The 15,156-nt window shown below is 43.2% G+C and overlaps 1 protein-coding gene across 1 annotated transcript; it reads left to right on the top strand.

The window, feature by feature from the left end:
* Positions 1-1,476: 1,476 nt before the first annotated feature.
* Positions 1,477-13,802, top strand: KCNV2 (potassium voltage-gated channel modifier subfamily V member 2; the record flags this gene model as incomplete). The annotated part of the gene is made up of 2 exons (XM_081066899.1): positions 1,477-2,850; positions 13,521-13,802. The coding sequence occupies 2 exons, from the start codon at positions 1,477-1,479 to the stop codon at positions 13,800-13,802; spliced, it is 1,656 nt and encodes a 551-aa protein (XP_080923025.1).
* Between the last annotated feature and the right edge of the window lie 1,354 nt (positions 13,803-15,156).

The raw sequence follows: 15,156 nt of genomic DNA, 5'->3' as shown, positions 1-15,156 counted from the left end.
CACCTCTAACAATTTATCGTGCATAGATCCTAACATATGTAAAGTAATGTATGTATACAGTTATTCATTGCACCATTCTTTATAAGAGCAAAGACAGATACGGTGTCTAATCATTATGTTGTTTTGTACACCTGAAATTCATAAGAAATAAAAAAATAAATGTTGTCATCTCTAAATAAGAAAAAAATAAATAAAAGCAAAGATAGAAAGCAACCTAAATGTCTATAAATACCAGTTTATGAAGAGGCTATTTTCAAAATGAGCAGATCTTTACGTTCAGCTATGAAAACGTCTCTAAAATATAGTTAGTTGAAAAAAGCAAAATGTATAGCATACAATAATTTGTGTTAATAATAGAGAGTTATTCAGATGATAGATGGAGATACGTTTTTGCTTATATATGCTTACAATATTTCTGTAAGGATAACCAAAAAGTACTAATGGTGATAAGAAACTAAAAGTACTAAACAACCCCCTCAAAGGCACACTTGATAGCTGGAAATCTGGGTTGAGAGAGAGAAAAAAGTTGTTATACATCTTTGTACCTTTTGAATGTTTTCTCTTAAACATGTATAAGCTAATCAAAATAAAACGAATTTAAAAACAAATTCCCTGCTCCACGCAAATCCCTTCTTCTTCTCTGCTTTCCCTGTAGTTTTTACTCACTTTTCTGTTGTGTTTACATATTTATATCACCTACAATACCATGAGCAACTTGAGGGCTGCGACTGTGCCTCCATTGAGTTTCCATCTCCAGCATCTAGCACAGTGACTTACACATGAAAAGAGACGTTAAAAAAGTGGTATCTTGAAGAGTGACAAAGACCCTTTCCTTGGAAGGAAGTCTGGCCACCCTCACATATGGCCTAATACAGCAGCTGAGCAGTTCTGCAAGGCCCTGAGAATATTCACATACCAGTCCCGGGATTCTACCTTGAAACATGCCCTATCTTTTAAGAGAAGGGATGACAAAAAAGAAACAGAGACAGAGAGAGATCAAAACTGAAATTGAGCCACAGTCTACAGCCATTTCAGTTGATTTCATCCCAGCACAGGTACAAGGAGCACAGGCCTAATGGATGGCCCACATTTTTATTAGCAATAATCTCTGCCACCTCCTGATTATGTGGAGATTTAAGACCACATAATCATCCTCTACGTCACAGAGTGGAGGGAGAGGGGGAGGAAACAGGATAAGAGGTTCTAAATCCCTCCTAACACTTGCTTCTTCCCTATCAGCAAGATTAGAGCAGTCCAGAGCTGTCTGCATATGCGTTCAGACCCCGCAGGCAGGCTGGGCTGCCCAGGGCCTGAGGAGGGGGTCCCTCTGAGAGCGATGGCTGGGCCCCCAGCTCTGTGGTCCAGGGCATTCTAAGACAGTGCAGGGCACGTGATCCTTCCTCCTGCTAGCAGTGAGCAGACTGGGGACCCAACGACAGCCAGGAAGGAGAAGGAAAGGGTCTGCTTCTCGCCGCCATGCTGAAACAGAGCGAGAGGAGGCCGTCTTGGAGCTACAAACCCTGGAACACTACTGAGTGTGACAATGCACCCCACGCAGCAAACCACCACCACCGCAGGAGTGTCTGCTCCTTGGGGGGCTGTTCCGGCTCCCAGGGCAGCACCCTACCGTGGACGGAGGGCAACTATAACTACTACATCGAGGAGGATGAGGATGGAGAAGAGGAGGGGGACGACTGGAAGGACGAGCTGGCTGAAGAGGACCAGCAGCCAGAGGCCGCCCAGCGGGAAGACCACGCCGACTCTCCCGCTGTACTGTCCACGCTGAACGTGAACGTGGGCGGCCAGAGCTACCGCCTGCACTCCCCCGAGCTGGCCTGCTACCCCAAGACGCGCCTGGGCCGCCTGGCCACCTCCACTCGCCGCAGCCACCAGCTGGGCCTGTGCGACGAGTACGAGGCGCAGACGGACGAATACTTCTTCGACCGCGACCCGGCCGTCTTCCAGCTCATCTACAACTTCTACGTGTCTGGGGTCCTACTGGTGTGTGACGAGCTGTGCCCGCGCAGCTTCCTGGAGGAGCTGGGCTACTGGGGCGTGCGGCTCAAGTACACCCCGCGCTGCTGCCGCATCTGCTTTGAGGAGCGGAGGGACGAGCTCAGGGAGCAGCTCAAGATCCAGAGCGAGCTGCGCGCCCAGGCGCAGGCGGAGGAGGCCGAGGAGCGCTTCCGCGACATGCGCCTCTGTGGGGCGCAGCGGCGCCGCCTCTGGAACCTCATGGAGAAGCCTTTCTCGTCCGTGGCCGCCAAGGCCATCGGGGTGGCCTCGAGCCTCTTCGTGCTCATTTCCATCGTGGCGCTGACTCTCACCACGGTGGAGGAGATGCAGCCGCACGCGGAGCGGGGCAGCCCGCGGCCCCTCCTGGAGCACGTGGAGATGCTGTGCATGGCCTTCTTCACGCTGGAGTTCCTCCTGCGCCTCGCCTCCACGCCGGACCTGCGGTGCTTCACGCGCAGCGCCCTCAACCTGGTGGACCTGGTGGCCATCCTGCCATTCTACCTGCAGCTGCTGATCGAATGCTTCACAGGCGAGGACCAGCCGCGCGGCCAAGGCTCGGCCCGGGAGCGCGACCTGGAGACGGTGGGCAAGGTGGGCCAGGTACTGCGCGTCATGCGCCTCATGCGCATCTTCCGCATCCTCAAGCTGGCGCGCCACTCCACCGGCCTGCGAGCCTTCGGCTTCACGGTGCGCCTGTGCTACCAGCAGGTGGGCTGCCTGCTGCTCTTCATCACCATGGGCATCTTTTCCTTCTCCGCCGCCGTCTACTCAGTGGAGCACGACGTTCCTGGCACCAACTTCACCAGCATCCCCCACTCCTGGTGGTGGGCCGCGGTGAGTACGGTGGTCCTGGGCTTGGTCACCCTCCTCCCCAGCCAGGCAGGAGCCGGCCCTCCCTTTCCTTGCTTATGAGCCACCTTGCCTTGTGCAAGGACCATGGCATCGCTGCCTTAACAAAAACGGGTGGGTGGGAGAGGGTTGGAAAGACATAGACACTGCAGTCCAGTAAGCAACTGAATTTGACTTGCTCCTAGGACTCTCCAAACCTAGATTTGGTTTTAAACCCCTTGACAGACAGATTTTAAGGGGGAGTCATTGTTGATGCATGTGGGAAGCTTCCTCATCATCATTCGTGTTATTTGTCATTCAGTGAACACCTATTGTCCAGAGTAGTTTATAAGTTTATCTTAACCCTGAGGTGGTTATGACCACTATTTCTATTTAAAACACGACAAATTGGAAGTGGCTTTAATTTTTTAAGGAAACTGTAGACTTTATTCAGTAGAGGAAGTGAGATTTGGCTAAACACCGGCAAGCCTAACGGAAATCCTACTGGTTCTAGTTAAATCTGAGTGCGTAAAGAAGCATCTAAAACTGAAACTTGCTCCAATGCCACTAAAATTCTTTCAGGACTGGATATTATTGCCCCATTTTACAGCTAGAGGAACTGAGATGCAGAGAGTTTGTGTGTAGACACACAGCTAGAGGTGACAGAGCGAGGACTAAACCCTAAGTCTGTTCAGCTGCAAAGTCCATGGCCTTTCCACACCCCAGCACTGCCTCTTTCATGCTTTAGTTCGTCTGCAGGCCTCACAGCTAATATATTGGTTATTTTGTCGTTGCTTTCTTTGGTATTTGCCTTTTATAATAACTTATTCCATTTACTCACATACCTCATTTTGGGGATGCTAGACTAAATCCCTGAATACCCATGTCCCTGAAAATGCTGATTGGGTCTCCTCAGGTCAGTGAATAAGTTGACTCATGTATATAGGGAAGAACTGGGCATATGGTTTCCTTATTTTGTTTTTTAAGGTAGATTATTTGTAATGCCTTTAAAGACAGTAAGCAAATATAACCAGTTTCTCCCATGTTAGAAAGTCTGTATCTTCAACATTAACACTGGGTGTGTCAGACCCCACAGTCTGGTGTGCACTAAGACAAACCAACCCAAGGCTCGATCATGTTTCCCCAAAAATAAGATCTAGCTGGACAATCAGCTCTCATGCGTCTTTTGGAGCAAAAAGTAATACAAGACCCGGTATTTACTATATTATATATCATATTGTATTATATTATATTATATTATATTATATTATATTATATTATATTATATTATATTATATTATATTATATGATAGACTGGGTCTTATAGTAGAATAAGACCAGGTCTTACATTAATTTTTGCTCCGTAAGATGCATTAGAGCTGATTGTCCAGCTAGGTCTTACTTTCGGGGAAACACGGTAACAGTGGATTGCAGTGGGATGGAGGATTTGGATTTAGATTCTATTCCCAGATCTGCCAGTAATGAACTGTGACCCTGAATAACGAGCTGTTATTACTTACTCCGTCACTCCCTGTCCTCGGTTTTCTCATCTCTAAAATAGGAGGATGGAGACCTCTACAGTTCACTGAGTCTTCCTTCCCTGGAAAGTGAGTGCTCATATGTACAACACGATTTGTGAGCTTTCTTCATAGTGACGGGATGAGGTTAGGCTCTTCCAAATGAGCTACCCAAATGCTGCGCCTCTGATCATGTTCCAAATAATGAAAGGTCATCCCCATAGTAGATAAACCCAGTGTACAGATTAAGCTGATAGAGGATGATTTGTCCCCAGCAACTGACATTTACTTTGGAGGCGAGTAAAGCGGGAAGGAAAAAGAGCAAATCTACATGCTGATGATATAATTCCAAGTTTTAGATAGTCAAGTTTCCATTCATCCAAATATCTCAGAAGGCTACATATATAAGCTGGGCTTAGTAAAAATACTCTATATTTTAAACCCACAAAAGTTTTTGTTAGTTTGCATATTAAGATTTTCCTAAAATTTTTTAAGTTACTCATTTTTTTCAGTTACAGTTGATATTCTTTACTTTATATTAGTTTCAGATGTACAGCATAGTGGTTAGACTTTTATATATTTTATGCAGTGATCCCCTAGTACCCACCTGGCTCTAGATATAGTTGTTACAACGTTATTGACTATGTTCTCTGTACTGTAGTTTACATCCCTCGTGACTGTTTTGTAAGTGCCAATTGGTATTTCTTAATTCCTTCACCTTTTTCACCCAGCTCCCCAACCCCCTCCCCTCTGTCAACCATCAGTTTGTTCTCTGTATCTATGAGTCTGTTTCTGTTTTGTTTGTTCATTTACTTTGTTTTTAGATTCCACATATAAGTGAGAGCAGTCTGACTTATTTCACTTAGCATAATATCCTCTAGGACCATCCATGTTGTCACAAAGGGTAAGATTTCATTCTAGTTTTATAGCTGAATAATATTCTACTGTGTGTGTGTGCTTATGCATGTATGTGTGTGTGTGTGATGTCTTCTTTATCCAATCACTTATTCATGGGCACTTGGGATGCTTCCACGTCTTGCCTATTGTAAATAATGCTGCCATGAACATAGAGATCTTTTCAAATTAGTGTGTTGGATTTCTTCGGATAAATACCCAGAAGTGGAATTGCTGGGTCATAAGGTAATTCTATTTTTAATTTTTTGAGGAACCTCCAAACCATTTTTCATGGTGGCTATACCGGTTTATAATCCTACCAACAGTATATGAGAGTTCCCTTCTCTCTGCATCTTCACCAACATTTGTTGTTTGCTGATTTATTGATGATAGCCATGCTGACAAGTAAGCGGTGACATCTCATTGTGGTTTTTGCATTTCTCTGATGATTCGTGACGTTGAGCAACTTTTCCTATGTCTATTGGCCATCTGTATGTCCTCTTTGGAGAAATGTCTATTCAGGTCCTCTGCCCATTTTTCAATTGGATTGTTTGTTTTTTTGGTGTTGAGTAGTATGAGTTCTTTATAAATTTTGGATTTTAACCCCTTATCATATGTATCATTGGCAAATCCCTTCTCCCATTCAGTAGGCTGTCTTTTGTTTTCCTGATTGTTTCCTTTGCTGTGCAAAAACTTTTTAGTTTGATTTTTATAAAAATTTTGTTGCTGATATTGGATTTTTTCTTTTGAAATAATTTCCTGAAGTACATGTCCATTAATCCCATTTAATTTCTTGGTCTGTTTAATATACAATAATGTTTAGCATTTTCAAATTATCCCCCTTTTATAGTAACAAATTATTTTACTCAAGACCAGTGTTTTCCATAAATTGTACAATAAAAATGATAATTGACATTCAGGTTTTATCTATATCTATATTTATATCTATACATATGTAAATAGATAGACTTTTTTTTTTTTAACCAATGTGAGCTATCTTTTGTGGCCATTACCTTTATCAGATACTATTTTCACAAGCCAACACTTGCACATTTCAACTTTACCATTTTCCAACCTTAACTTTTACCAATGGCCTTTGTCCATTTTATTATCTGAGAATTATTTATACTAGTAAAAAGAATTGTGAGTTAGATAAAAGACTGATAACTTGTATTGGTTTCTAAACTAATCTATGAAAACAATAAGAGCAATTCCCCTTGAACACTCTAGGACTACCGTATTCCTCAGGACGGATTTTCATTAATCCAATGCTGCTGATGTTGCATATTGTGTACTCAGGGTTTGTAGTCTCAGTAGAGCAAAGAGAAAAGAACACTGTCCAAATGATGGAGACAAAATGTCTTGTCTCAAGTGGAGTACAGCATCAGGAATATAGACAGTGGAAATGTAACGGCTCTGTGCGATGTCAGAGGGATAGTGGATGGGGGGTGGGGAGTTGACACAGTGTGAGGGATATAAATGATAAATGTCTAACTATTACATTGTTTTGTGCACCGGAAACTAATAAAAAAAAAACAGGCAGTGACAAAAAAGTAAAAAAATATATATATATCTTGTCTCTTTCCTTATGTAGATGCAGAGTAAAAGGATACAAAATATTAGGGCCAATTCCTCATGTTACCCACAAAAATCCATAGTACTCATTCACTGAGCTAGAATTTGTTGAACATTTCCAATTTGCCAAGTATTATTCTAAACACTAGGAATAGTGAATGATTAAAAAAACAAAAAAAGTTGAAGTTCTTTCCCTCATGGAGTTTATGTTCTAAAGGAGAAAGATAATAATTTCAGGTATCAGTGTGTCTTGTATAGGACAATCAAATAGAGAGTGACTTGGATGGCAGAATCTACCTTTGATGGGATGGTCAGAGAAGTCCTCTTGGAGAAGATCACATTTAGGTAAAATTTGAACAATGAGAAGAAACTCATCTAAATAGACATGACTAAACAGACAGGAGAATCTGAGAAGTTGAATACTGGAAGTAACTCTGACCCAAAGATCTCCAAGCATTTTATTGATTATCTATCTCATAATGAAAAAGTTTTTGAGCACACACCCATGATAAATGTGTAATTAGTTATTCATAAATTCTAAGTTATATATTGCCACAATAATGATAGATCACAAACCACCCCAAAACTCAATGGCTTAAAATGCCAAGCATTTCTTTAGCTCATGAGTTTGCAAGCCAGCAATTTAGACTTGTTTCAACTAGAAGGTTCTTCTCATTTGGCCTGATGTAAGTCACTCATATATCTGATGGTCAGCTTGTTGACAGCTAGGATGAAGGAGAAACCAGGCTACTTGTCTTTCATCCTCCAGCAGACACGTATCTATGGCCATAACAAAGAACGAGAGAGAGAGAGAGAGAGAGAGAGAGAGAGAGAGAGAGAGAGAGAGAGAAACAGAGAGCCCAATCATGCAAGCACTGTATAAGTTTCTGTTAATGCCATTTCCTCAACCCATCGCCCAAGTCACAAGGCCAATCTCAGAGTCAAAGGGCACACAGGTTAGCCCACACACTATCGGAAAGCAGTGCAAAGTTATATGGCACAGAGCTGGGATATAAGAGGACATAAAGAATTAGGTCCCATAATATAATCATTCTACTGCGGTAAGATATTCCTGCTGAAATATATCATACGCATCGGAAAACATACTCACACTGAATTTTTAAAGATGGGGTAAAGAGTAATAGGACTGATATTTTCTTCCTCCATCCCAGTGCTGAATCCCTTATGGTAGTCATCCACATCAGAAAAAGATTCTCTACTCCATTCTTCTGTGTGTGTTAGTGCTGTCAGACTACCTCAAATCTGACTTGCTTTTAAAAATCTTCCCTCTCTCTATGCTGAGGATCCTGCAACCATCCTCTGTGCAACTCAGGGTTTTAAGAGGAATACAGTAGTTTTCATCATTGTGAGTTCTCCTACAGCTACGAAACAAATCCCTCATGGACACTAATGTCTGCAAATGTTCATGCATTAGGATATAAGATAGACCGGTCCTGCTCATCCATCAAATGGAGGTCCTTTGTGAGCACTAATGGAATAGCAAACATATGTAAACTGCTAGCCTGTAGTACACCTGAAATAAATAGAAGCTACTATATCTGACTAGTTAATAGTCCTTATCAGATGGAAGCAATAACCTTTGTTTCCAGATTCATTTTGGGGAAAATAAAACAGAAGTGATTCCTTCCCTACTGGGGAAAGAGAGAGACTGTGAGACGTACAAAAGGGTTAGCTATTCTATCGTGGGAGGGCTTCTGAGTGTCCAGATAAATAGGCCCACGCTTGGAGCAGCTCCAGCCATAATGGGGGCTCTCAGGGTTGCCTGGGTGTGGGAACTGCATGGCACAGCTCAACGAGAACAATTAGCTCTATGATGAAGCTATAATCACTGGCCTCCAGCGTGGCTGTGTTTTTAAGGAGAAAAGGGCCATTGGACTGTTCAACAAACCATTGCCTTCTGAGCTTACCAGAGCAACTTAAAGCTGTAGAAACCAAATAGGAAACTATGTCATGAACTCATTCCTTCAAAAAATAACAAAAACTCTTCAAAAAAGAAAATTGACCTCTAGCTGAGGCATCAGATAATTGTGCCCCAGAGACATTGCTCCTATCTTTGTCCTAAAGTATGATATCATTTCCTTGCAAACTGGTGGTACTTACAAGATCACTGAGCTTTATTTTATTTTTATTGATTGCTTGCTTTGAGGTGCTGATTGGGAAGATGAATCAGTCAAGTTAGAATCAGGAAAACAGGAAACTGTGTGGGTGTTTTAAAGAGGGAACTTGATAGAGGGAAATAGATACATGGGGTTAGAAGGCTAGAAGCAAAAAGGAGAAACCAAGATAACCCAAAGATTGGTAACTGTAGGTAACAGCGATCGACCCTAACAGCGATCGACCCTAGAATTGGAGGAACCAGTAGAAGGTAGAGCCACCAGAACCAAGCAGTACAGAGGAGGAACCTCATTGTAGCTGTTGCAGGAATCTTGAAGATGACAGCATGAGGTCGGTGCCAGCTATGCTGAAAGATGCCTGAGCCACAGAGAGCTGCTATTGGAGGATGATAACAGAGACAGAAGCAGGAACAGAGCCCCTTATCACCTCATTGCACCTTCCAGTCTCCCAACAGTGTCTCTCATTGGCAGAACATAACTGGAAGACAGTAGGCAAGGGAATCTGGGAAATGACCTTTGCAGACTCCTGGCTGCAGAGTTACAGAATAGAGTACAGAAGAAGGTCGGATTTGAGACTGAGAGACAACAGGTAAATGTCTGCCACAGAAGGCGTTCAGGTTCTCCTAGCTCCTTCAGAAACAGCACAGGAGCTATAAATGCGGCAAGGATATCAGGCACCTCCATGACTTTTGAGCTTGTGGACTCCTGATTTGGAAGTGGTCCCCTTTCATGTCTTTAAACTATGCTCCTCCTGTTGGACCAATATGACTTGAGTGGGACATGACAGAATTGTAGAGGGCAGGGAGAAGGACCAGGTAAGCGGAAGATGCAGAGGGCATGGTGACGATTGTATACCTTCCTATGGGTGGATTAATAGATCCTAAACTTGCCTTAGCTTTTGCATACTTCTTATTGTACAACTTACATACATGTCCGAACTGTAACATCCTGATGAGGCTGGTTGTTCTCTTAAAGGTAGTCACCCATGACCTGATTCTAACAGTGCTTCCCCTGATCAAAACATTCTCTGAATTCCACTGAGGAATTATCTTTAGAGCCTGTGACATAATCCATTTGCCTGGTAATGGAGCTCAATTTTTACCTTGTTGAGGTTGGAGTCAATATTTTTAAATAGTCAAGACCCTTGAGTTTAAGATTGGCAACTAAAGTTAACCCTTGAGGTGGTTAATCCCTAGGTGAGGCGAGGCACCACGTAATCGGGCCCTAATTGTGGCCCAGCAAGACCACTCGTTTCAAGGTCATGCCACTGAATCCTCCGTGCAGATTATAATCCAAAAGAGGAATTCCTAAAATATTTGTCGCAATAGCAGCACGGATAGGCTAACAATTGCCTTTGAAGCTAAATCCTTTGAAGGACTGAGTTACGTAATTGAGGTATGTAATAATTTTTGCTAGAAAACGTTAGTCTTTACCACTTTAAATTCTTTAGAACTATTTTGAAACATTGGTTTTATTCCCTGGGATCGTAATTCCTAGATGTATAGATTACTGGCAGCCAAGGTTTCATCCATGCCTCGTACATTATGAAGGAAACAAACATTTTTTGTTGAACGAGAAATTCAACTGTAGTCATTCTAAAGTTTTGGAGAAAAACTGGATGCTTGTCCTCCTCGTCATGTTTAACAGGCCAGAATTTGCTGATTAGTTATTGAGCTGCTGGGGGAAAGTCATGTTCTGGGTTTTGGGAGCCAAAGGCTAGGGAACAATCTGTAAGTTTTCAACGGAATGGTAATCTTGCAGTTTACAGAATGACTAAGCCAGCCAGTTTTTTCAGGATATTAAGATGGACTGTGGAAATTTTGGTCACATTTCCAAGCCCCAACTCCTGCCAAAGTGAGAACTCACTCTGAGTTCACATGGGTCAGTCTGGGCCTTCAATTTTTAATTTCTCTCACCCAGAGAGAAACAGTTTGGACTGTGGAATGTGGAACAAAAGCTCCCTAAAGCCAAGGAATCCTGAGTTCCTGTTGGAGCCAAGGAGCAAGCAGATTACTGGTTGAGTCCAATTATCCATAAAACTGACAATGCATAAATTAGCTATGCATTTTGAACAAATTCTTCAGCACCAGTCATACAGAGCCTCCTAGCAGGAGACATCTTTTCTCTAAAAATGGAGATCCAAGATATACAACAATATTTACACCATATTATGCAGATCAAGTACTTAATCTTCCTTAAGCCAATTCTCTTTGTTTTTGACTTTTCACTCAAAGTTCAGCCAAAAATATTTTTTAAAAAAATGATGTTGGGTTTGGGAGTGAAGCAAAGCCAGAATGGGTATCGATTTGAAGTTTTAAAATGGCACTTGGTCTCAATTATTTTCCTCCCTCTGTATCCTAGACCTCCCCACATCAATCTGCACCCTTGAGGGGCTGGTTTACCTCAAAGCCTCTGCTTTGGCCCTTCACAGATGCTTGCTGTTCTAAAACTATCCTTTCTGTCACTCACCCCTAGATCCAGATTCCGTGTAGGCGTCCTCCAGGGAATGTAGGCTGACTAAACATTCATACAGAGGTGTGAGTGATGCTGTGACCTCTGAAAGCTATTGTTCAGTTCCCACACCTGGACAGAGAGATCTGACTCAAGTTCTTTTACTTTTGGTGTGGCCAGTGAGAAGAAACACACACACACAAAAACGTGAGCATACTTTGAGATTAACCCACAATCTCACTTTATCACTGCCTCTCATCACCCTTTGGCCCAGGAGGTAGGAAAAAGGTCTCTCCTGGAGCCAGAGTATGTCCCACCCAATGCCCCTCACAGGGCATTCAGCAGGAGTCCGGAAGGAGCCTGTCTCCACAGCGCTGGTCTAATAAGCATGAGAACTAACCTCCTCACTCACACACCCTCTGCCATGCTCTCCTTCAATTCCCAGAACAACCCTATGAGGTAGGTACTGTTATTCTCCCTGCATTTCACAAGCAGAAACAGAGGCAGAGAAAATTTAGGTGACTTGTCCAAGGCACACAGCTGGGAAGTGGATTCAAACTCATGCGGCCTAGTGCCATACCTGTCTCCTTCACCTGGTCTACACCATTCTGCCTCCCTTAGATGCTTGCTTGTATGCTTCTACCATGGGAAGGGGCAGTCCTTCCCTCCGTGGGTCTCTCACCAATGATGGAGCAGCGAGAGGTGGTGCGTGCCCCAACCCAGAGGAGAGGTGCAAGCTTTCTCAGGTTGTGGGCTGGATGGAACTGCGCATCTTATCACGCCACCAGATTTGCCCAGCTGGCCCACTTCTCCATTTCATTCTCACTAACCTATCACACTTATTCTAAACTCAAACTAATCCTTACATCATTGCAACAAAAATGTTTACATTTCTAAACTAAAGGCCGTTTTGGATGACTTCGTACATTTTACTTCCATCTGCCGGAAAATTGTGGCAACAACAACACAAATCGATGAAGCACACAGGTGGTGCTGGGAGTTGTGCAATGCACAGTTTTTCAACTAAGCAACAGCCCTGCCTAAAAGGCTTCTGGTAATTTAGCCAATGGTCTGGGGGACCAGAGGGAGTCTCGGTACATGAGGCATATGAAACAGGCCCCGAGAGATTTTTTTCCTGGGTTTTTCTCTAGCCTCACTGATAACTAGTCCCATGGGAATCTGCATGTTAAAACAGAAACTTATCAACCTAAATAAATTTCTAATCAGTGGACTCTAAAGCAGTCTGACAAGAGCGATGGGAAGGATTTCAGGTAGGGTAAACACATCTTTTGTTAGGATATCTTACAAAACTGTCTCTTAGCAAAATAATGAACGTGTGTTTCTCCAGATATCTCCAATTAAAGCCCCTTTATATAAAATATCTCATTTGAACTACATAATAACTCGGAGAAGTATTATAATTGTCTCCATTTTAAAGATGAGAGAACAGTGGAGGAGGTTGTTTAATGACTTTTGTGTGCCTGATACCATATTAAGTACTTTATATACATTTCTTACTTACTCTTCACAAGAATCCTAATAGGTCATATCCTCCTGTTTTTGATGAATTAAGACTTAGCTACTCTGAATGTTTTGCCCCAGGTCACTCTGCTGGGAAGGGTCAGAGTCAGGACTTGACTCTGGATTCAAGGTCTGACTGGTTCTAAGCCCCAGCTCTTTTCAGCATGGAGATCAAGTAGGCAAACCTAGGGACCCAGCCCTAAAGCTGGCCCAAGCTGAGAGGAGGCAAAGACCAACATTTATTGAGCCCATTCTATACCATGGACTTCACACATTATCTTATATGCTCTTTACAACAACCCTTTATAGTAGGTATGTCTCCCCTGTATGATACAAAAGAAAATTTATAACTGATAGTCAGGATTTAATCACAGGTCTTTCAGCTCCAAAGCTTATGTTCTTTCCATGACACAGGTACCGAACTTTCTGGTACCCCCTAAAGCTGACTCCATGGATGCTGTTACATGCCCCACATGCACTTTCAGGGAGGCAGAGGCCACTTTTCAGGAGACAGCCTGTTCTCTCCCTTTGTTCTCCTCCCTTACGGTGCTAACAACTCCTTCCTACTTTCCTTCCTGTACAGGTGAGCATCTCCACTGTGGGCTATGGAGACATGTACCCGGAGACCCACCTGGGCAGGCTCTTCGCCTTCCTCTGCATTGCTTTCGGGATCATTCTCAATGGGATGCCAATTTCCATCCTCTACAACAAATTCTCCGATTACTACAGCAAGCTCAAGGCTTATGAGTACACCGCCATACGGAGGGAAAGGGGAAACGTGGACTTCATGCAGAGAGCCAGAAAGAAGATGGCGGAGTGTTTGGCTAGAAGCAACCCACAGCCTACCCCAAGGCAAGAGAATTAATAGTCCATGGGATGTGTGGCTGATAGACCCATGACCTTCGAGGCTTCCTTTTTTTATCATCAGAATTGGCAGTGAAAGGACATGTGACGCAGACGTACACAAAGGGCATTAAGTTCATGAAGTTCTACCTCTAGAAATGTTCATTTTTCCCCAAACTTGGACTGCCTCATATTGTATTGTGTGAGAGTCTGACCTTCCCAATGACCCTGATAGTGAAAACTCCTTGAGAGAAACAAAATCTTAGATTTCTCTTGTATTTTCTAATGGCTTCTCAATAAATATTTTAGGACTTGAGTTGACTTGAGAAGAATTTCCTTAAAGAAAAAAAATCCTTAATTTTCCAAAGAGAGTGTTGTAGCAGGAACTGTGTGAGCTTTGGAGTTAGACCAGCCTCAGTCAGAAGCCCAGATCTACCAGCTGTCGGATTTGGGGCAAGTTACTTTAACTGTCTGAGCCTCAGTTTCTTCAGCTGCAAAATGTAGGTAATAAGACCTACCTTGTAATATGAACATGGCAGGGGGGAGACAATATCTGTAAATGCTCAATAAATGGAGGCTGTTAAGACTCTTTGAGTGGGTGTTATCTAGTAGATTCTCTAGACTGAAGGTTCTCAACCCAGGAGATTTTGCCATTGTCTACTCAAGACATTTGGCAGCTTCTAGAGATGCTTTGGTTGTCACCATTGTGAAGGAGGATGAGAGGGCTACTGGCATCTATTCAGTAGAGTCCTGGGATGCTGCTACACATTCACAGGACAGCCCCACAGCGAAGAACTACCTGACCCAAAATGGCAATAGAGCCAAAGTTGAGAAAGCTTGGTCTAGAGTTAATACACGAGCTCCCAGACTTGATCTGTGAAAGATGCTGAAGTGTGCTAATCCTCCTTCCCTTGATAGGAGTTCCCACATCTCCTCATCTCTCCGGCCTCCTTTCCCTTACCTTTCCAGGAAAGAACAAAAATAAACAAAAACAACCTCTGCCTTTTGTGGACTGTTCTGGGCCAAGCACTTAGCAAAGGGAATTAAATAGATGTGGTCCTCTGGGCTCCATCCGTGGGTCAGGAAAACCATTTCCCACAGGGTGTCCGTCCTTTCTCTCTCTTGCCCCCTTTTCCTAATTCCTTCCTCCCTCCACAGACCTATTAGAAATTGAAGTCCCGGAAATGAACGACTTGTTTGCACTGAGCCAACAAGAGATTTGCCCCCATTACTTGAGCTTTTGCCATGTTGACCATCAGATTCATTTCAGGGCATGACTGGACCTACACTTCTGTTATAAAAATAATGGTAATTGTTTTTGTGCATTCTTACAATAACAGGCACTATGGGTTGTGTTTTATAATATGTAACTTCAT

The sequence above is a fragment of the Rhinolophus hipposideros genome, assembly GCF_964194185.1.
Source record: "Rhinolophus hipposideros genome assembly, chromosome: 11".
NCBI lineage: Eukaryota > Metazoa > Chordata > Mammalia > Chiroptera > Rhinolophidae > Rhinolophus > Rhinolophus hipposideros.
This window is presented reverse-complemented; position numbering and strand designations above follow the sequence as displayed.